General features: G+C 39.0%; 2 protein-coding genes across 2 annotated transcripts in view; one reads left to right on the forward strand and one right to left on the reverse strand.

Annotated features, from left to right (window-relative positions):
* The window catches only part of KCNIP1 (potassium voltage-gated channel interacting protein 1), a 439,940-nt gene that overhangs the window by 29,682 nt on the left and 388,297 nt on the right, over positions 1 to 21,961 (forward strand). The window lies entirely within an intron of this gene.
* Positions 138 to 15,259, reverse strand: KCNMB1 (potassium calcium-activated channel subfamily M regulatory beta subunit 1). Its single transcript, XM_037398047.1, has 4 exons — positions 15,075 to 15,259; positions 9,066 to 9,235; positions 7,236 to 7,431; positions 138 to 5,189 (listed from the first exon to the last, which is right to left on the reverse strand). The coding sequence occupies exons 2-4, from the start codon at positions 9,200 to 9,202 to the stop codon at positions 4,920 to 4,922; spliced, it is 603 nt and encodes a 200-aa protein (XP_037253944.1). The 5' UTR covers positions 9,203 to 9,235; positions 15,075 to 15,259; the 3' UTR covers positions 138 to 4,919.

Here is a 21,961-nt window from a genome sequence, read left to right on the forward strand (position 1 = left end):
AGATGTTGAAACCGACTTCCATGAAGGTAAAAGGAGCTGTTTAGCTTGCCTAAATTTGCGAGCCTTGGAGGAGCTGTGACTCCCCAGCCGCCCAGTGCACTGTTTTTGCTTTCCTACCTTAATAAATATTTAGTGAATTTATTTTGGACTCAATTTATAATTCAACTATAACAGTTTCCTTATTAAAACACACACACACAAACACAAACACCCAAACAAACAAAAAACCCACCAAAAACCAGCCAAACAAAAAGACAAACCCAAAAGAAAAAAAAAAAACACACCCAAAAGGTAGTAACAAAGTACCAGCTACTCAGCTGGAAAGTATTTTGTTATCAAGTGTAGTGGGTTTATGCAATGAGTGAGGAATCTTCAGGGACCAGAGTCGTCTTTGTGTTAACTGCCCTGTTGCTGCTTTGAGGATGAGGTAATAAAAATAGCACCAGTTAGCAGGATACTTAAATCAAAGCTGCCAGAGGTAGCCAGAAAGTATCTGCTATTGTTTACGTACATTAAGAAGATGCTGGTGACTAAGGGGTAGCTGCTTAGCAAATCGGTGGCCATAGGCTCCTCTTAAGCTGCCATTGTTGCTACCTTATTGAAGGTGGAAAACAGTGATCTTACTAAAAGCTGATGAAAACTGAATCTGTCTCATCCAGAATTATAGCCTCTGGTTTATGGGAAAAGCTTTGTTTTACAACCTTTTGCAATAGTTGTGTGGGTGGTGTGTTTTGTTGTTTGTGGTTGGGTTTTTTTCCCCTAGAAAAAATGCTAGTTCCCTCAAGTATAGTGCTGGAGCTTTTGTTCTTTTTCATCTTCCAACAGTAGAATCACCAGGTCCAAGCCTTATTTGGCACCAAGGAGAAAAACTATTCCTAAGAGTCTGTGCCCAGCACTTGAAAATTAGGACTTCTAATAGTTTCAGCAAAACAATATTATTCATATAGACATATAAAGGGCTTGCACAACTGAAGTATTCATCAGGGTCTAAAAATCTGTCCCTGTTCCCTATGTTCCCTGTCTTTCTGGTCGACTCAAGCACTACTGTGGTCTGAGCATCAATGCTGGTGAAAGCTGTGTGTAGTCAAACAGATTTGAGGTATGAATTTAATCTCCAGCTGCTTATACTTCCACTTCTCTTCTGGCAGGAGTCTTAATGCTGTCGTATGTACCTTGAGCATCTGCTCTGCCTTGAAAAAGTGGATTGTGTACATCTGTCACTGCGATAGTCACTGTATTGAAGCACTTCTCATAGGAAGTGTTTTGCTGGATCTCAGAAAAATAGCATTTTATTTATCGGATATTTTATAGACTTGATGGTATAATCCAATAATATTAAAAAAACCACCAAACACACACACAAAAAAAAAACCAAACCAAAAAATCCAAACGAAAAAACCAAAAACCACCTACCCAACAACGAAACAAAAAGCCCTAAAGGCTATATAGCTTCCTTGTGTGCTGCTCTAAGAAGCATAGAGTATTATTAAAACTTCACTCTCTAGCAAATTACAACTTTTGCAGATGGAAGAAGGATAGAAAAATGTTTACAAAAGGCCAAGAATAATTCAGCAACGTGGCACAATGTTAAAACATTTAGTTCTGACTTTAAGAGAAAGTGAAACTGTAAAGGAAAAAGAGTATCTATGACTTTAACATTAAACTTTTTCAGAAATGTGGAAAATAACCAGTATTTATACACGGGCAAATTGTTATTATAAAAGAACCATTCTGTAGTGCCTATATATTTTGTGTGTTTGTTTTCTACATTATAATATTTGGCTTTTTGAATTTAAACACCCTTTTTAATTTGGGCGAGAGAGAGGCTGGTTGGTGAGAGTCCAAGACAATGCAGTTTCTGAACTTGCGTCTAGTTTTTCCCCTGAACGGGCTGTTTTCACTTGGAATATCTCCTGCCCTAATAGGAAATGTTGCTATATTGGAGAACAAAATTTGTGGAAGGTTTTTCTTCATGTTTTTGCAATGTTGTACATGTTGGAGGGAAATAATTGTTTTCATGCGATAATCAACTCTATTTGTGGTAGACGTAAATCTGGAGACACAGCTTGCACTGAATAAATCTTCATCTACTTCTATCAGGGATAACTATGAACAGGGAGGCGAGGAGGGTGGCTTTAGGGAGTAGTCTCAGGAAGCCAAGGTAGGAGTTGGAAGCAGGAGCTCCCAGTCTTCATGCTGAGTTCTGAGCTTAGCAAAATCAAGAGCTTCTGTACTTCAAGGACAAATTACTGACTCATGAGTTAGCAATGGGGACTGCTGCTAAATATCCAACCTTCATTTTTCTCTGCTGAGCTGAGAGAGGAGCAAGGTGGCAGGGGTACTGGTTTGCTGGACTGAGTATAAAGTAGTCATGAACAAGTTTTAGTTTGCAAACTGAAGGCTTTTGCTTTTCAGCAGTAGTTTAAAAATATGGAGTAAAGCTTTGAAAGAACCTTTTAAATAAACTGCTTTTGTCTTATTTGCAGCTAGCTTGTTCACCTCCTTTGGTACCAGTACAATGCATTAGGTTCAACAGGTATCCTCTCTGCCTTTTTATTTTTAAGCAGTTACCACAGTCCTGCCTTAGCTTTTGGTGAACTAATAAACCAGGGTCTCTTCCCCTTGCCATCCTGTTGGCAAATGCTTTTGGTCACCCAAAACGCCTGTACCTGTCAGCTGCACTTTCACTTTCCTGAATGAGAAAGATTAGAATCATATATACACACAGCTTCAGATGCATTTCATAGAAGTGTTGTATGAAGCTGTAAATACCTTCCTGTTTCTTGTGGAAATAATTCTCCTCCTATATTCATTTTTTAGTTTAGGCTTTTTTTTTTTTTTTTTTTTTTTTATAGCACCACTGACACTGTGTGACTCTTAAGCACTAGAGCTTGTCATTTTTCCTCTTGTAGATTTCTAATAGATAACCATCTAGACTTTTCATGTTGAACGAGTGTTACTGATATTAATAACTGCTGTTTTATACTATCTTGGTCTAATTTTGGTTTGATGATCATGATGAAAAGCAAACTCTTGATGCTGTTCCATTAGTAATGTTGGAAAATGAATGTGGTGGCTTAATATTTCAGCCTTCCTCTTTCTCACAATAGAGAATTGTGCCACATTAATGAGAATAATTTTTTTCCACTAGAGTTTAATGGATTTAAATTTGCACCTAAGCCCTGAAATTTTCCTATGAATGATAGCTACCAAGTGGTTCATCAGGAATGTGACAAAAAATTTTTTATTAGCTATGTCTCAAGTGCCAGTCAAATACAGCATATAGGAAGTAGCTTGTGTTCCTCCTGTGTCCAGTAGCAATTTGGAAATTGTCTGAGGGAAACAGTTATTTTCAGAGAACAGAAAATGTATCTATGCATGCATCAGAGCATTCCTAAGAGTTGGCACTAGAAACAAAGATGTCTCCATTGTGAAATATCCTTGTGCTAAATATGGAAACTTCTGTCCTTAGGTCATATTACAGTGTTTAGTAAGACATCATGGATGTTTCAGACTACATAATTGTGTTTTTCATATTGTGACTTCCCTTCCTTAACAGTTTTATGATACATGCAAATGGTAGGCAGATGGTCTTCCTTGAGTGGTACACTTTGTAAAAAGTAAAGCAAGGTGAAGATTTGAGTTAAATACAAAAACTTCTAATATAAACTTCTTTACCATACCCTGTGTTTTGTGGATATATTTAAATACATACAATTGGTGTTAAATGTTTAGAGTGCAAACTTTGTAGTGTCTGCGTATGTATATTTTGTTTTTAGGTGGTTCTCCCCTCTCCCCTTTCCCAAAAGCAGAGACATCCATGATGATAAATACCTTTTTGGACCATAGCAAAACTTCTTTATCAACAGACAAGAAGACTATGCCATGAATACACACTATATTGGTAATTAAGTATATAAAACATGTGTCTGCAGTGATGATATATGTGGATCTGGCACCAATTGTTATCAACCAGACAGAAAATTAGGACCACGTCTAAAACATGGAACAAGAGTTTAGTAGTAAACTTAAGTTGTAGCTCTGTAAAGCTACTCTACCGCAGAAAGTCCAAGGAAACAATAGGCAGTAACTCGGTCTGCGTTCTTATGAGGTATTTTCAGGCATTCCTGGTGTCCTGGTTTCGGCTGGGATGGACTTAAATTTCTTCTTAGTAGCTAGTACAGTACTGTGTTTTGGCTATGATGTGAGAACAATGTTGATAATGCACTGATGTTTTCAGTTGTTCCTGGATAATTTTTATACAAAGTCAAGAATTTTTTGGTTTTTTGGGCCGTGCCAGCCAGAGGGCTGGAGAGGCACAAGAGACTGCGAAGGGACACAGTGAGGACAGCTGACCTGAACCAGCCATAGAGGTATTCCATGCCATGGGACGTCATGCTTGGTATAGAAACTTGGAGGGTTAGCTGGGGGGGGTCGTTGCTCAGGGACTGCTTGAGCATCAGTTAGCAGGTGGCGAGCCGTTGTACTGTGCATCACTTGTTTTCCTTTCTCCCTTTTCCTTTGGATTTTGTCCTTTTCCCCAACTTTCCATTATAATTGTTGTTATTATTGTTATTATTATTGCTCTTACCTTTTTATTCTGTTTAAATTATTAAATCTTATTTCAGCCCTTGAGTTCTACATTCCTTTCCGATTCTCCTCCCCACCCCTCTGGGTGCAGGGGAGTGAGCAAGCGGCTGGGTGGTACTTTGTTACTGGCCAGGATTAAACCACGACACCTGGGAATCAGTTTTATATTTTGTCTTCATGTAATGGATTACCATCCATAGTGATTCAGTTTTCTGGAATGCCTACCCTTGGATTGATACCTGATGTATTAAAAGTCACACAATGCAGATAAACAGGCAGAACAAAGCCGCTTTAATATCTTGCAAGGATCTCTGATAGATATTTATGTTCTACTGCCGAGCAGAAAGAACAGAAAAATACTGACTAATTTTTACTAGAACAATAATCAGGCATCCACCTGTAAACATGAGTGTAGGCCAAAGGAAAGCAAAAAGGAGGCCTTTTGGGGGATAAAGTCTGCTTAAAATGACATTGGTCTGCGTTCCTCCTGGGTCATAGTAGCACGGGAAAGTCTGGTATTTTTTGAAATTGCTTGCAATTATTTCTATTCGTGCTTTAACTTCTTTAGAGTTCTCCGACTTGCCTGGGACGTACGAACACTGGAATAAGAAATCAAGGTGATTCATTATAATGGATACTCACAATTCAAGGTTTGTAGTTAAGCCAAATTGAGTAAAACAAACATGCTAGTACTGACAAAAACTCGTGTGGTTTGGCTAGTATCCAGGGTAATCATCTTGGTTTCCTTATGCACATAACCCATTTGCCATGCTTCACTGTTTCTGTCAGTGTGTCTATGCCCCCAGTCTGCAGTTTTGCAGATTGGAGTAATGTTGGAAACCAATAGTACATATGTGCTTGAACTAAAACCGCAGTCTTTGAGACTGTCACTTCATTATTGCAGTGCCAAGTTTGGATTCCTAACAGAGCTTGTAGGCACTACCACAGCAGAAATGTGTTAATTGTGCAGAAATTCACAACTGGCTTGTCAGTGTGCAGAAAAATGAAGTTGCTGTACTCTGCACCTCTGGTTGTAAGTAGCAGGAAAAATAAGAGAGAGGCATGGCTGTTGGCAGCTTTCTACTTATCCTTGCAATGCAGAACTATCTTGACCTGTAGTAATAATGCAAAGTTATTTATACTTCAGTGGATATACTAATAGACTTCAAAGCAGTCTTTTTGTTGCTGTAATTCATAACAGTTTCTTTTATGCAACACTATTTTGCATACATAATAATGCTTAGGTGTCTTAAGATGGAAACTGGCCAAGGCAGAAAGGGTATGGTTCCCAACCTGAAGGTTTGTACTTGCAATAATGTAAACAGTAGGTAGGAAATCAGCTAATGGCTGCCTCTTGCAGTGAGCAAGGCTCTCATTTCAATCTACAGCAGATAATTTCTCCTTTGCCACTTCATTATATGTAGCTTTTCCTGAGATAGTTACTATAAAGACAGACATTAGCTAGCAAAATTTTCTTCATTTCAGTGTTTTATGCTACCAGGTTTGCACTGTGTGAAACTAATCTATATAATTTCTTTAAGAAGATGAACACTTGTAGTCTGAGGATGTTTGTTTTGGATTCTGAAAGTGCTTCAGTCTTGGGCATCCAAGATCTGAATTTCATTTTATGTCCCCTTAGAGAGAGTGTTGAGCAGCAGTAAGGTCTCTGAAATACTTCTGCTATTGGTACTGAACTGAACCTGACCTTCCTTGGACAGCATACTTGTTAGAGAGGTTCTGGTTGTGGGGGAGCAAGCCTAAAGATGTTGAGCTCTTTGATTCCCAAGGAGAAATAGTGGCAGGAACAAAACAATAACATCCTCCTTCCCCCCCCCCTTCCCTAATTTTTCACACACCTCTAAAGCCAGATTAATACTGTGCACCCACATTTCTGTCCCACCCATGGTCTACAATCATCCTCTGGGGAAGAGATTGCTAAAACAACTGGCCAAGGGACCTCTACTGTGATACGCAGCGCCTCTGCATTACACAGGTGCTTCCCACAGCATCACTCTCTTCTCCGTGACTCCAGGTTTCTGCTGCCATACTGGCCAGAAAGACTTGCAAACCAAACCAAGGACAAACAAGTTTTCTGGGTGATCGTCTTCCAAAATTATGGATTTGTTTCTCCTTTCTGTCTAAAATGTGCATAATTTCAGATGTTCCCAACAGCACCCTTATTTCCCCTTTCTTGGCTTTATTTCCTGCTTGATACCACCCACCTATAAAATAGAAGTACAATTGGTATTTGTGCTCTCGCTTTGGACAGTTTTTAACCAGGTCTCTCTTGTGATAATTCAACAAGCAAGTGAGCAAACCACAGTTTATGAACTATTTCTTACCAGTGGTCTTTAGCTGGGAGACTTATGTATTTTTAAATGTTCATGAATGTTAAACATTCATGTTTGTTTACTGTAATTCCTTAACAAGTATTAACTTAATGTTTGATGTAATGTTTAAAAGATATTTTTTTTTTAAAGTGTTATTTCTGGAATGTTTTAAAAATGCCTTGGTCTAAGCATGGATGTGAAAACATGAACAACAAATGCTTTTACTATGCTTCTTGGTTTAAAAACAATCACCCCTTCTCCTCAAAGTTGCCAGCCAGCAGCAAAGAGTGATTATTCAGTCTCTGTTGCAAGTACCTTAGGGTTTCTTTCCAGTGTATCTTCAGTCTGATACAGCATCACCTCTTGTCCTGAGGCTGTCAGATTTACCCACACCTGCAGGCAGGGGTAAGGAAAGGTATCCCCATCCTCTGAGCCTTCGCTGTTTGGGCAGAGTGCTTTATCCTTGATGTTGGCTTTGAGTACCTGGCACACACTTTCTGTTGTCCACACACTACAAAACCAAAACAAAAAGTGTTGCTTTTAAATGTGTTGACAGCGTATGTTATGGGCCACATGCTGGAGATACATCTGTGTGTGCCAGCTGTAGGTGTGGTACGGGTGAACTCACGGCTGCTCCCTTCTGGGGCCCTGCACTTTGCCTTCCCTGAACTGACGGCTGGGCCAGGGGAAATGGCGCCATAGGAAGGCGGTTCTTTTGTTGCTGTTTGTTACACGTTCTGTGGTTTGAAGTCAGATTCTAACCTCATCTGTAATCAGCTTCAAGTGTTATTCGAGAAAGAAAAATTAATATGGATTTTAATGTTTGGTAGTAAATATTTGGAAGCACAGTACACTTGATGTCTCAGAAATATTTTGACTAATCTCACTCAATTCTCAGAACTCAGATTAGCTCCCATGTTTCCCCTGCCTTTTCTTCCTTATGCGAACCTTTTGCATGAATAAGTAGCAGGGTTCTGTCGGACAAAAGTGGTTTTTTTTTTTTTTTGGGGGGGGGGTGTTTGTTTTTTCTGTTGCTTATCCCTTTTTCTCAAGGATTACTGTTAGCATACCAGCTTTTGCTTACAGCAGTACACTTCAGTGGCAAAAAAAAGTAAACAAATAGTCTCACTCAAGTTCTTAAACTAATCTTTTTACATGCAAATATATTTTGTAATGTAATCTGGAGGCTGGAAAATAAATAAGCGTAAATTACTGTTTTAAAGATAATGTTTTTCAAATGTTTTTGAGCTTAAAGGTGCGCTTAGTAAGAAGAATGAGATGGATGTACTTTATCGAAATCTTCAAGCATGAAAAACTGAGCTGCACTCTTGTTGCTTTGTTTTGTTGCAAATTGATTTTGTGTGTGGAGACAGAACTTGCAAAACAAAATAAAAATATGAGTAACAGTAACTTCATCAGCATTCATTGTATTCTGCAACATTTGCTGTGGTAGACTGGGCTGTTGGAGGATGGTTGATTTGGAAATAAGCTACTGATTCTCAACTGAACAATTTTACTGTGACTTTTATGCTCAGGTTTTTATAGTTTTATTAAAAAACACACACCCTCCTGCACATGGAAAAGCTTTTTTAAATTATTTTTTTAATTATTGTTAATCCAAGATTTAGTTTTCCGTTATTGAGCTTTGATAGTCATGGCTGGTTTTTATTTTACATGTTTTCATAGTAAATGTTTTGTTTTAGTCCAAGGGTCCTCAAACTTTTTAACCGGGGGCCGGTGCACGGATGAAGTGGCAGGCAGTCATCTGCGACTGCTTGGTTCCCCCCCAACCCCCGGTGGGGGGGCGGGGGGGTTCTGTAAATACCAGGGGCCGGATTGAGGACCCTGGGGGGCTGTATCCAGCCCGCGGGCCGTAGTTTGAGGACCCCTGGTTTAGTCTATTCTTACTCTGGCTCTGAAGGTGATCATTCCCTCTTTCTTTTGCTTACCTGTGAATGCTCAATGACTTCTTGGCTCACCTATTTCTTTCTTGTTTCTTCTGTCTTAAATTCTTATGAGCTCTTCAAGAACATACTGTTTATTTATTGTACAACATACTACCATATATTTTGGCGCTGTTTCAATAATTGTATTTGACAGGAAAAAGAAATAGCTTTGTATTCATAAGCAAATGTCTGTCATTACCTTTTAGTGTAGAATGGCACAATGGTGATCCCAATAAAAAAGTACATCATCGTGGAGCACGCAACCATTCCCAGTCCCAGGCACAGGGCTCTTGTCTCCCCTCGCTTCTGTGCAGTCACCAACTTTTTTCCCAACATGATTTAGAGTTGTGTAATCTGAACAATCTCTTCCTGGTATAAAACAAAATAGAGAAAGGAGAGGGAAAACGGGACTAGGATTGGCTATAAGTATCGCAGTTCTGTAATAAGTTTCTGGAATATAATGTATCCCATGGAGGAACAGTCCATTTTTTCAAAAAATAGATTTTTTCAAAAAAAGTTACAGTGTCTTTTATTATCAGTAGACTTCCTTTTTACTTTCTGATATTTACCATATAGTACTCCAAAATGTATGTGTGTGTGGAGGATGGGAGTTAAGGGTAGGAAAACCTGATTATCTTGTGGGAGAGTTCTGTTAACAGCCTGATTGTCCTCAGCCTTAATTCCATCTTTTTTACGTCGTTGCTTCTCTGAAGTAAGAGGTATTGTGTTGTGTATTGGTAAAGGCTGCATGAAGGGAAAATCTTCCCACAGCAGAATCCTTTTTACGTTATGTCTTTTGTTCTGGATTAGTCTGAAAGGGGTTGTCTTATTTCGAAAGAGCTGAAATAATTTAAAATTTAGCATTTGAGAGGCTGGGTTCTGACTTCTGCATGTTTGTTGTTTGGCCTTGCCTGTTCAAGGATGCTCAAAACTTGATGTCCAGTCAAATAGTGGAGAAAAGCTGTGTTTTCTAGATGTGATGCCACCAAACATGATGCAATAGGATTAGAAAAAAGAGCAGTTAAACCTGCTGTATTTCTCACCATAAGTACGGGGTCAGGACTGCTGCTGGCACTAACGGGAGAGTGCAAACTGCAAAATGTTGGTGTAACACCAGGGGAACATTCAATCAGAGCTGTCTGAACCTGAGCTCAGGAGAGCCTGGCATTTCCCCCCAGCTCCCTTGCCAAATAGCATTTTAAATTATCTTGCTAATGTTTTGATAAAGAGAATCTGAAAATAATTGCTGTGAATCCATAAGCCATTAAATCATTACAACTGATAGAAAGGATTAATACATAAATGAGGATAAAATTCACAGAGTTCAGCCTATCACCAGAATCTGTTGAACTGACAGCTGTTAACTGAAGGTTCATGAGGTTCTGTTTTTTCCAAGAAAACATGGTGCAAGCCATAGTTATGGCAAATGACAAGACTGGCACGATTTTGGGTTTTTTAGGGGGGAGAAGGGACAAGAGCAGAGCAGAAAGAGAAAGGGAGACTATATTACATACATGCATGTGAGAACAGGACTGAAACCTGTTTAGGCAAGACGATGCCCAGCTTCATGCTTTAGCTGGTGCATTTTCAGGATTTCAGCTTCAGGTATGTGCAACTATTTAGTATTTACCCTTACTGGCTGGCCTTCAGGACAGCGTGGTCTCTACCAATGTTCAGCTAAGCAATGGAGCAAATGCCAAGACTTAGGTTTAGATACCGTATAAGACAAATACAAGCCAAAGCTAGCGAATGGGTTCTTAATGTTAACCATGAGTAAATGGTCTCCAGCTACCCCAGGCTGGCAGAGCTGTGGTGTTATCGGGGTGGGGAACAAGACTGAATTCTGTGAAAGACAAGATAATGACACCATCAGTTGTCAAAAGAAAAAATGTGAATATAATCTGAGTTTTGCTTTCTTTTCTGTTATTTTTGGTTTTCACTGGTAAAAGTGCCTTACTTTGACTGTTTAAATGTTCAAAAATTTGAACGTTGAAATATTACTGATTTTAGACTACTATAACACCTGAATGTTAGTGTTATTAACAATAAAAATATAGATCTCTATGGACAGTAAAACAGCTTTCATACAGCATAACTCAAGGCTAGTTACAGAATTTTTTAAGTATCTATTTTGAAGTTGCTGGTACATGATGTCAAAATGAAAGGCTGTTTTGAGTTGTCCCTAGGAACAAAAGGAGTTTTTGTTTGAATATTGAATTTTTTCCAGTTCCATATTTCATTCCACTTTAAATAAAACATCAATATACACTGTGAATTTTACAGACAGCATTTTTAAGGGAATTATTTTTCTGATGATCATGTGTAATTCACTGGCATTTTAAGAAGTAAGGAAATTGCCATAAGATGAACCTTACCTGCTTACTGGCATTTGAGTTTAATACAGAATGTGAGCAAATGCCCTTAATAAGGCTGTATTCTGTTTTTCTTGGTCTGTGGGGCTATAATAGAACATGTGGCATCAAGCACTGTCAGTGTGCTCACACTGTGTCTGCATACTTGTGTATAACCATGCACAGATGCATGTGCACCTTGCAAGGAAACTTGGGTGAATGTCAGTAGTGGCTATTCCTTGGAAACTTCTCTCATTTCTTTTAGTTCTGTGAGGGCAAAGTGGAAATAGCACTTTCAAAAAACCAATGAAGTCTGAAATAATAAAAATATTGGAACATTGTACAACTTGGTATTAAACTGACTCTTTTACTTATTGTCCAGCTTGGTCAGAGGGGAAAATGGAACAAAGGAACATCATCAGTCCTGGAGCATGGGCCCTGAGTCTGTGTGTACCTGAGTGGCAATTCCTTATATCACAGTGGGAAGCTGCTAATAGGCGAGCGAAAACCTGTGTTGTTAGCAAGAAATTCTTAGATGCAGTAACAATTACTCATCTTTCATTAGTTCTGTGGGAAAATGAAAAAGTGAATGATTGGTACTGCCACCATGACTTATGGAAAACTTCTAGTGGCCTTGTGCTGTTAATGTCTTGAATTTTAGATGAACCATAATCTTTATATAGCTGTCCCAGTTATGCTGAGAAATAGTGGGGTAATCAGACCACTTATTACATAGAAAACAAGAACTGTGGGTCAATTAACCAAAGAATTAACAAGAAATGTAATTACCCCACCAGTCTGAATGTCAGCCACATATGCAGCAGAAGTACTAGTAAGCTCATCCCTCCTAATCATTGTAAACTGCCAGACTACCTCTTTAAGACACATAAAGAATTTGTATGTGTAAATTGGAAATTTTAACAAGTGGCCAAGAGGTTTTCCAAGTATTATGTGCAGTGTTGTTCCCCTTCCTGAGGCTAGCCCCAGGCTGCCTGACCCTTGTTCACTGCGTGGGCTGCTAGGTGATCCTGTTTGCCTCAGCTTCCCCAGTTCAGATTTCTGCTTGACACCAAAGAGAATAAGGACATATAAATTATGCAGAGAATGTTAACAAGAAAGATTCATCTAAAAATATCTCACTGAGGCCTCCTGTAAACATTAAAAAATAACCTACTAGGTCTTCAGGCAGTGTAAATCAGAGGTGCTCATGTCACTGTTGTGTTGCTGAACCAGATTACTGTGAATGCAGTCCCTAAAACTGAAATATGTGCTTTCTGATGCTTTTTTTTATGATTTAAAATTCAGAAGACCAGAAAAATCTGTAGCGCTATTTCATGTATGTACAGAATAATTTAAGAGGAAGCACAAGTCAGTGAAGGAAACTCCGTGTGCATTTTTTTTTCTTTTCATATATAAATCTTATGTTCTTGTGCTGAACATCCTGCATTTTCTGGCTTCAGGACAAAACAAGGTGCATGCATATAGAAAAATGTATTCATTTGGAATTTCCCCATTGTTCAAAAGGTTAAGTTTTTTCAGATTAAAAATTCTTCTGTCTCCTAGCTCTGTCAGTGTATATTAGGAGGAATGTTCAAAGAGCTAATTAAGTGTTTCTTCAGACAAAATCATTACATCTTTGAAAAATGAAGCACTGCAGAGCACTTGATTGGCCCAGGAAGTTTCTGAGCATATTTGAATTGGTAGATATTGAAGTGTGTAATGTGGGTTTTAGCCTGGCCTTCAAGAGTAAATCTAAATGTATCTTTTGCATAGAAGATTGTGGGGTGCCTCCATAATTATTAGGAAAATATAAGCTCCAAATCTTTTCATAATGTTCCTTCTCCCTAATCTTCTTCTTCAGTCTAGTTAAATTATACAGTACATTAGCTGTGCAATTTCAATGTATAATCACTGCATTGACAGCTGCTGGTGATAATCCTAGGGATACCATCTGCTCAAGTTTGGAATAGTCCCCTATTTTGATTAGTAGACATGTTTGATACTTAGCAGGAAGTCTCTGACGCCTCCTCCCCCCATCTCAAGGAGTTTCCAGTGTGTGACCTCCACTAGTTAGCTTGAGAGAGGACTCATTCAGTTCCAGGCTGCTCTTAACTTGGGTATCACAGTATTGGTAGCAGTGATGAATGAATCTTGCTTGCTTGCAGAAGGAAGGGTGCTAAACCCTTATCACAAATTTAAGTTGGGAATAGATATTAAACAGTGAGGTAGTATTTTTTTTTCAGCTGATTTATCGTATACCATATGGTGAACTTGCAGTGAGCATTATGTTTTGCTTTCAGATGAGCATCAAGTGCTAATACCACATTACACCCAGAATGATGCAAGTCATCCACCTCCCTAAAGTGATGAGTTTTTAAACAGGCCTGGACCCTTTGGCCTCTACTACCTCTGCATACAAATAGCCACCTTGTTTTCCCTTATCAAGTGTCAACTTAACAGCCACCTTGTTTTATTCTCAGAACATGTTGTGTGGACAACATGAAAATTGATGGCTTTGCTGGGTGTGTAAAAGGAGCATAGTATTCATTGCCAGTTTATTGGCCAAGTGCTTTGTGTGGGGACCAGAAGGCAACCATAATTTTTAGATCTATAAATATGAGCTCTGTTCTGGTTATGCTACTGTGGCAGAGCAGCACAGCTTACACATTTACTGCTGTCTTTGAGTAGAATTAGTTTGATCACTCACACTTGCCTACCTGTTTCCATATCCATCTACTTAGATTCTTCCTTTCTGTTTCAAACCTGCCTCATCCTTTTCTCATCTGTTACCCCACCGCTTACACCCTGGACAAGGGACCTGAAGTTGAAACTACACTTGTGTTGGCACTTGCTTCCCCTCTCCCTGCCCTCTATTTCCTACCCTAGCATTTATATGCATCTCTTGCTGGTAACAGATCTGCCTTTGCCAGGGATGCTGGGGCCAGGGGACAGTGGTTTTTGTTCATTGCAAACTTATAAGAACCCATTACTGAAAAAGCATTCTGGGCATCTGGGACCACGAATCCTCTGAGTGTTACAGAATAAGGTGACGCTGAACCTCAATGGAAATCTGCACAGAAAAGATTTTGCCACGTACTCATAGTTGCCTTGGAAACCTGAAGCAGCAATATTTTGACTATGTAAAATGGTACAACCACATATATTTTATGAAATATGCTGTATCTTTTTGCTCTATTAATGTTTATCTGATGTAATAACTAGAGTGAATTAAAGAAGTTAGCTTTTTTGTTTAAAAACCTGTACAGTTGTTTAAGAATAAATCTGTTAGCTTTTTAACCTGGTTGTTCTTAAAAAAAAAAAAAAAAAAGGCAAAAACAACCCAGAAAAAGAGAGTTAATTGCTCAGTTCAGCAGTTCTAAAACCTGTCTGGAGTGCTTCTTTTGGATTCTGTGCAGTATAGGGCTGCACAGAATGGATCAATTTAACAATAGATTTCATGGAAGCCTGGAAGCATTCAAATGCCTGGTTTCTCTAACTTAGAGGTAGGCAAGCACAGCCTCTAAAGAAATGCTGAACACCCAAAGCCATGAAACTCCTAAGAGTAAAGGTGTGTTAACCATTAAAATTAATAAAAGCTATGATCCCATATGAACTGCAGACTCCTGATTTGTGAAATTGTGTGTGTTATCTTTCCTAATAATTGTGGAGAATTATCAGATTGCATCCAGTTACAAAAGAGAACAACTTAACCCACAGGCTACAGAAAAGTTATCTGTGCTGTCCTCTACAGTGCTGCAGATTCAGAAAGATTGTTGCTTCCAAAACCACTGTACTTCTCAAAACCCAGAGCTATTGCATGTTCCCAAGGAAAAATTCCTGCTTGGAAATATACTTACCGATTTTGATGAAATGCTTCTTTCTTTGATGAAAAACTTCTGTTACATGATGGACTTGGAATAGTAGTAGAACTTAAAGCTGAAAGGGATTTTTATGTTTGGTTTTTTCTTTTTTTCCTTTCCTGTACTTCTCTGGGTTTGCTTTGCTGTGGCTGAACTCCTAACTTGGTTCCACTATTACAAAGCTTTCTGTAACCATAAATGGTAAGGTATGAAAGAACACTGTCCTTTTTGAGATTAATTGCTGAAAACCAGGAAGCCACAATACTAAGACCCACTACAGCTGAAGAAACTGAGAATTCTTATACCCTAAGGCCCCTTTACCACAGATCCCGGTGGATTTGTCTTAAGCAATGGTTCTGCTCCTTTTGTACAGCTTTTTAGTTTAGAAATCTGATAGGTCTTTTGGGTAAGTTTTAAGGAATTGACTGTACCAATGACCACTGATACAGATTCTTAATTCTTCATACCTAAGCTATTGACAGCAGTGTATGAATGTTTTGTTCCCACTAGTTTTGGTCAGTTTGTATGCAACAGATGCTAAAATTCTGTCTGTACAGCAGACCTCTGTAGACAAGAACAAAGCATCCATCGTGCCATAGATATGTTAATGTCCAGCATGTTCCTCTAGCCAAAAAGCCAACTTTATTTCTGGGACTTATAAACAGATGACTCCTAACACAGATCTTCAGAGAAGAGCTAAAATAATTTTTTTGAGAGAGAGAAAGAGAGAGGAAAATTCTTTTATTGGGAGACTAAAGGAGCTGAAACAAGATAATCTACTATAAAGCATTAAGAGTGTTCTGAGCAATGTAAACAAGGGTAGGATCCCCTCCATCCTGCTTTAGGCATCTAATAATTAGCTGTTTTATCTTAAGGCGATCTTCTGGGTTTACTTTTGGTAAAAGATTTGAAAGTGACATGTTCAGAGAGTTCGTGCTGCCTGAAGATAAGAGATGTATCTCCCCCAAAAGGACTTTTTCTATTATAATTGATGCAGAAGAGAGCACACAAAGCTACCTTGGATTTAGATAACTGTCTGTTAGACACTTAAAGCTAAGTAAGTTGAAGTCAGCTACTATCATCTAGATTGGAAAGATTTATGATCATAGTATTTTTTTTAATATTTGAGAAGTGATGTAGCTAAATTTAAAGAATGACATTTGAAGGTTGAAAAAAAAGCCTTATGAACAAAACTTATTCCCAGATAAAAAGTGATCTGGTTGAGTGGAGTTTTCTATCATTTTTTGAGACTTGGAAAACAAGACCGAGTATTTCAAAGGTGCAGGCTTTGGCTCAAGTAAAAGTCATATTTTTAATGAGGAATTGATTGAAAGTGAGGGTTTTGGGGGACTATGTGATTCAGGAGTCAAAGCAGAAAACAAGGTAACCCTTGCTGACTGAAATTAATGAATTTTGAACTCTGACTGTCTCTTCTGCCTGCTCTCCTTAACCCTGATGGCTAACACACATGGATCAATTTTTAACTGCAGCACTAAGCAGTTCTGCAAAATTAACATAAATCTTGTGGATTCCACAGGCAGAACAGATCACACTGCTGAAGTTTCTCAGTGTACGGAAGGAGGTGGTGGTAGAGCGCTTTGGCTCACCTTGAGGTGCACTGGTGATTTATTTGAATAGACAGAAGCTATGCTACAAGTCTGGTACCACAATCTACCTTTTGCTTGTTTCTTTTCATCTCGTGTACACTGCAGATGTGCAAGTCCAGATGGCCTCTGGCTTTTGGAGAACTAACCCAATAAAATAACATAGGTTTGCCAAAGGGAGGTGCTATGCTGATATCCACTCTAACCCTGGGATATTTCAATGTGCCACTGACCTGTATGGTGATGTGTATGCGTGAGAGCTGTATCAATGGCAAGCCAAATCTTTGTTATCTTATAGACTGTAATTCTGTACTGCAGTCTAAAATAGCATATGCCTTATTAAAATCACATGGATTTTTTTTTTTCCCAATTTGATGGAAGGGAGGAAAAAGGGAACAGTCTGGCTGAGATCACCATGCACTTTTGCCTTGGTGCACCTTTCCTTGCAGGAGCTGCAGTGCTCACTCCTCTCCGAGCCTTGCTCCTGGCTATCAATATGGGGCATCATGAACCAACTCACCTGCTTGTTCAAGGCAGGATTTCCCTGGTCTCAGAGAAGTACAGGACCAGCTGTATCCCCTGCATGAGGATCTGCTGCAGGGACACTAATTCACTGGTTATTTGTAAGCAGCTAACTGGTAATGAACAGTTTCTCTTGGCCTTATGCTGACCCAGAGAGGGAGTGTGGGTGACTGCTGGAAAGGGTGAGATCCTGGAAGTGCTCTTTGAGTATGTGCAGCAGAAGAAACTGTGCCCAGTTAAGGTCACCTGGAGCTAAAGGCAGTAGCCCCTTTGGTCTATGATCCTTTCATAAATACTAGTTTTAGCCAAGTTAATCCCAGACTGTATCTGGAGGAAGAAAAAGGGAAGAGAGTATCAGAACAGGCTTTTCTGAACTAAAAATCTCTATTTTGAATCTGAAAAAGTTTCTTTTCAGTGTCTTGGTTCCTACTTTTTTTATTCTAATATATTAAATTTTAGCTAAGGACAAAATAATTAAATTTGAGGGATCGTTTCCCACAATTCTTTGAAAAATGAGCAATTTTTCAACTTGGAAGACCTGCTGTGTCTGTAGGTTAGCAAAGTATTTACACTTAAAATTATCAGTCTCCAGAACTGCAAGAAACTATCAGAGAAATTGAAGAGAATTAAGACAAATATTTCTGAGTAGTTATTTTCTCTGTAAGTGCTAGTGGAAATAAAAACATGGAAGAGAAGGCATGTAGATCTGAAAGAGAAATTGTGTAAACATTAGCATACAAGGATTGTAGCTCTGTTTTGTAAGTAAAAATATGAAGGGACTGTAAACGTTACAACAATGGCAGGGGAAAAGTTTCTGATGTTTGTTTCCTGTACTACTCTGTAACTAGTACTCAAACTGTTGTCCTTTCTGCATCATCTGTATTGCAGAATGCTTTCTCCCAGCTCCTTTTTGTTTCTGATAGGGCATGGTCATGGCAGGTGTGTTTTAGTTCAGAGGACTCTTAACCCTCCCAAGAAATCAGACTGACTCTGAAGCTTCAAGGAAGCTCAGGAGAGTCTGGTTCAACCCCATGTGCTACTGAACAGTTTCTTGATGTGACATCACATGAATTAAACTTATTTTGTGGTTGCAGGTGACCTGTTATGCATTAGGCTGTTATGCATATGTAACAGGTGGATCTTGCTGGAAGTCCTAGTCAGATTATACAAATAGTGTCCATACACAGGCAGAAGTGATGTGAATTTGCAAACTGTGAACCCCCTTTTGGCTCTAGTGTAAAGAGGAGTTCAGGAGTTAAAAAGGGGAAAGGAAAAAGTATGAAAGGTAAAAAACCCCCAAACAAACACCAGTATCTTTTTGTTGGTCAGAACTGCGTATTCTATTCTTCTAAGGCAATCATCCATAAGGGTTATTTTCATGTTAGGGCATAAGAAAAACTTAATGGCTATGAGACAGAGCCAGTTTAATAAGTATTGTAATTTTATTTCCAGGGCTTTCTTGTGCTTCTGAAGAATCACTGAGCTGTGAAATGAGAACAGTTGTTTGTATCTTCAGAGAGCCCTACAAAGTTATTAGCTCCCACCTTCCTAATTGAAACATATTCATAGTGTAGTACATTGTCATTTTTAATGGGCATCATAAAGAGAAGCTGTGGCTCTTGAACAAGGAACAGTCACGTATTAAAAATTATGCAAGTTAGAAGGAGGCAGATGTCCTAAGTGCTGGCATGTCTAAATCAGGCACGGGCAAGCTTTCAGACTCAGCTGCTTTCTTTTAAGCAACTAAATTAACAAACTGTTTGCTGGACTTGCTGATAACTCACCAGTTTCCTGAGGACTGAGAGATTCCTCAGAACTTGTCACACACACATAAACAGGGATTTTGGATCATTTGTTTGGCCTCTAACTTTGCAGCGTGGTGGCTGTGTGCTTGTGAAGATTCCCTGAGTTGGAAGGTAGCTGTAACGTGATGGGCCTTCCTGTGATGTTATACCTGTATTAAAGCATAATGTTGTGGTAGAATTTCATTTGTGTCTGAAGTTACTAACAACACTTACTACTGTGTGTTGAAACTGAAGTTAGAGAGGATACTTAACTGTTTGCTGTACCCAGCCATCTGTGGATACATACTAACTGACTTCAGAGATTAAGGGCATGGTTTTCAATCAGAGAGTAAGTGCATATACTCCTTTCTCAGGTTGGATCTTGCATGTGTAATCGGTTCTTAATAAAGATATTCCAGATAGAGGAGCCCTTGAGATTTAAAAAGAAAACAACAAACACCACCACAAAAAAACCCCTCAAACCCAAACAAAACAAACTCACACCACATTGTATAGAAATTTCGATTGTGAATTTAAAAGTATTTTACAAAGGGAAGTAATTTTTTTTTTCCTTGCTTTGTTAGATGAGCAAAAAGAGCTAACTGCCTTTGCCTGGCAAGTGAGAGGCAATCAGCTGACCGGGTTTGCTGAGTTTCTGCAGGGTGCTCTGTATGTTTGCAGGTAGAAGTACAGAGGGGGCATGGGGGTTGTTCTGAGACCATGGCATCTCCCACCTTACTCCTTTTATCTGCCACAGTGACTTGTGCTCTCTCACTGCTATATGCTTAGCTGTGTGACAGTAGCAAACAAACCTGAATAAAAAATTTTCAGTGTAGTTAGAAGTTGGTGTTGTCTGCTTTTGAAAGTGTGTCTCAGACATGCAATGCATATAGCATTACATTTGATGCTGATGGGAACTTTATGCAAAGACTGAGTAGTATCTGATGTCAGGTAAACAGAAGCTGCTATGAACATAGTCATGGTCAGGTTAACTACAACATAGAGCAAATATAAGACCTTTCCTGAATTTGCAAACTTAGTACAGCAACTTTCTGACATGTTAAAGTGTGGCATGTAGTGTACAGGTACCATGTGCTCGTGCTGGGAGACGTAAGCATTGCCAGATAATCAAGGCAGATGCTTATCCAAGATAGGATGGAGGGCTAACTCTGGTAGTATTGTTGCTAATGGTCTCTGCTGTCATCTGTGAAGTTGGTTTCTTCAGTGAAATGGTAAATTTCTGTTTCTGAACCTTGTTGGTTCCATGTTTGTACTGTATCTGAAAGAAGGACTTTCCCCTCGTCTGTAGAATAGGAACAGTATTTCTGTTCTTGCTGTCTGAAGGCCAAATACATTAATGAAATGTCATTTCGTAACGGAAGGCACTCACTATATTAAGTTGAGTATAACTCATTATGCAGCCTGGCCAATAAAAGGAAAAGTGTTTTGGTTTTTGGTCATCACCTGCTTCTCCCTGGCCCTTCACCCCCGTATTGGGTAGTTTGCTAAGCTGACAAAATGCAGGCAGAAAAGAGGAGAAATGTGAAGAAGCTTTCACAAAATAAGATATTTAGACATAACAGTCTGTGATGTTAAGTAAGCCTATGAGAATGCAATTCCAGTCATCTACTCAGAAATAACACAGTTCTGTATAGCAGAAGAGATCAGAGAGTTGCTGTTAAGACTTCTTTACTTTTTACTTTTTGGAACTGAGTAGAGCCCCTGTATTTCTGTCTGACAAACCCCCGTCAGCATCACGGCCGCGTGCGGCCTAACACGTTCTAGATATGTCAGACCTACTGCATATGCAAGTTGCAGATGAGCACCTTAAGTTAAGCAAATCTGCATGACTTAATTTACTGTCTAAGTTCTGGGCATCAGGCAGTCTGGTTATGGTAAGTCATATAGAAACGATAAAAACTTTTTCTTGGCTTGAGGGAGAACCTCTGTGTTTTGGGAAGCCTGGATATTGGTAACTTGAGTACAAGGCATATATCATAAGTGGTATTTTGTTATTGCTTATCAAATAATAGAAGTCAGGGCAGTTAGTATGGTTCATGTGAACCGCCTGTTGAAACCCCACAGCTGGAGCCTATTGCTGTCCGCTGTGATCCCTGATGCCATTGCTTCCTTTGCTGAGAGCTCTGCTCCCTGATGTGCTGCTGCTGCTGTTATGGTGAGTGAGGTGCTTTCTACCTCTTTGTTCGTGTCCACACATTGACAGCCTTTATTGCTGTGACACATTTACTCCTCTCCTGTATTGGTGAGGGGAGATTGAGAAGCGATGTGCTATCCTTTAGTTTCCTATGCTCCCAAAATACATGATACTGTAAGTGTATCAGCCTTGCTGCAGTGAGTTACAAAGTCTCCAGAAAAGAGATGCAAAACATAGTGGTAGCAAGGGTGATGTGCCTTCTTTTTCTGGAATTAAATTGCTTAAAGACAGGATTAAAAAAAAAAAAAAAAAAAAGGTGGTGGTGAAATGAAATGAAAATATATTATGAAATGTCCTTTCTTTCTATTCCACGCCTGTTCTGTATAGAAAAGTTCACAATTTTTTTCTTCTTGCCCTAAGTCAGATTGATATAAGGAATTAAAGTAAATCTTTTCTTTAACATTACTCTTTTGTTGCAGAAAGTTACTGTAAATGAGACTGTGGCCTAAAAATAATAGCATTGATCTTGTGTTCCTTGAAGCAGTTAAATTTCCTTTTGGAGTGCAGTCCCAATATCTAGGCATTTAATGTGCTTTAATATACACTTTTCATGAAAGTAACATGATTACTTTGAGCTCTTCCTTTACCTGGGGAATTTTAATCCATTTCAAAGTAACATTGCCCCAAGAGGTGACTGACACAGACGTTTTGGGCTTATGGAGCAATTTCCACTGTGATTAAAAACTCAAATGAGCCATTGGTAGCAGAGGTCATTAATTTTGTCTGTGTAAGAGAGGAGGTCATGCAGGCTACTACTAC

This window comes from Falco rusticolus, chromosome 8 (genome assembly GCF_015220075.1).
Source record: "Falco rusticolus isolate bFalRus1 chromosome 8, bFalRus1.pri, whole genome shotgun sequence".
Classification (NCBI taxonomy): Eukaryota; Metazoa; Chordata; class Aves; order Falconiformes; family Falconidae; genus Falco; species Falco rusticolus.

Bases quoted from the DNA above. Each gene is read 5' to 3' on its own strand.
- KCNMB1 (XM_037398047.1), bottom strand. From the start codon at position 9,202: ATGTTGGGAAAAAAGTTGGTGACTGCACAGAAGCGAGGGGAGACAAGA. The intron at 7,432-9,065 runs GTAATGACAGAC...TTGGTTTTGTAG, and splicing joins GTGCCATTCTACACTAAAAG to TGTGTGGACAACAGAAAGTG. The intron at 5,190-7,235 runs GTACTTGCAACA...TTCTTATTCCAG, and splicing joins CACTGGAAAGAAACCCTAAG to TGTTCGTACGTCCCAGGCAA.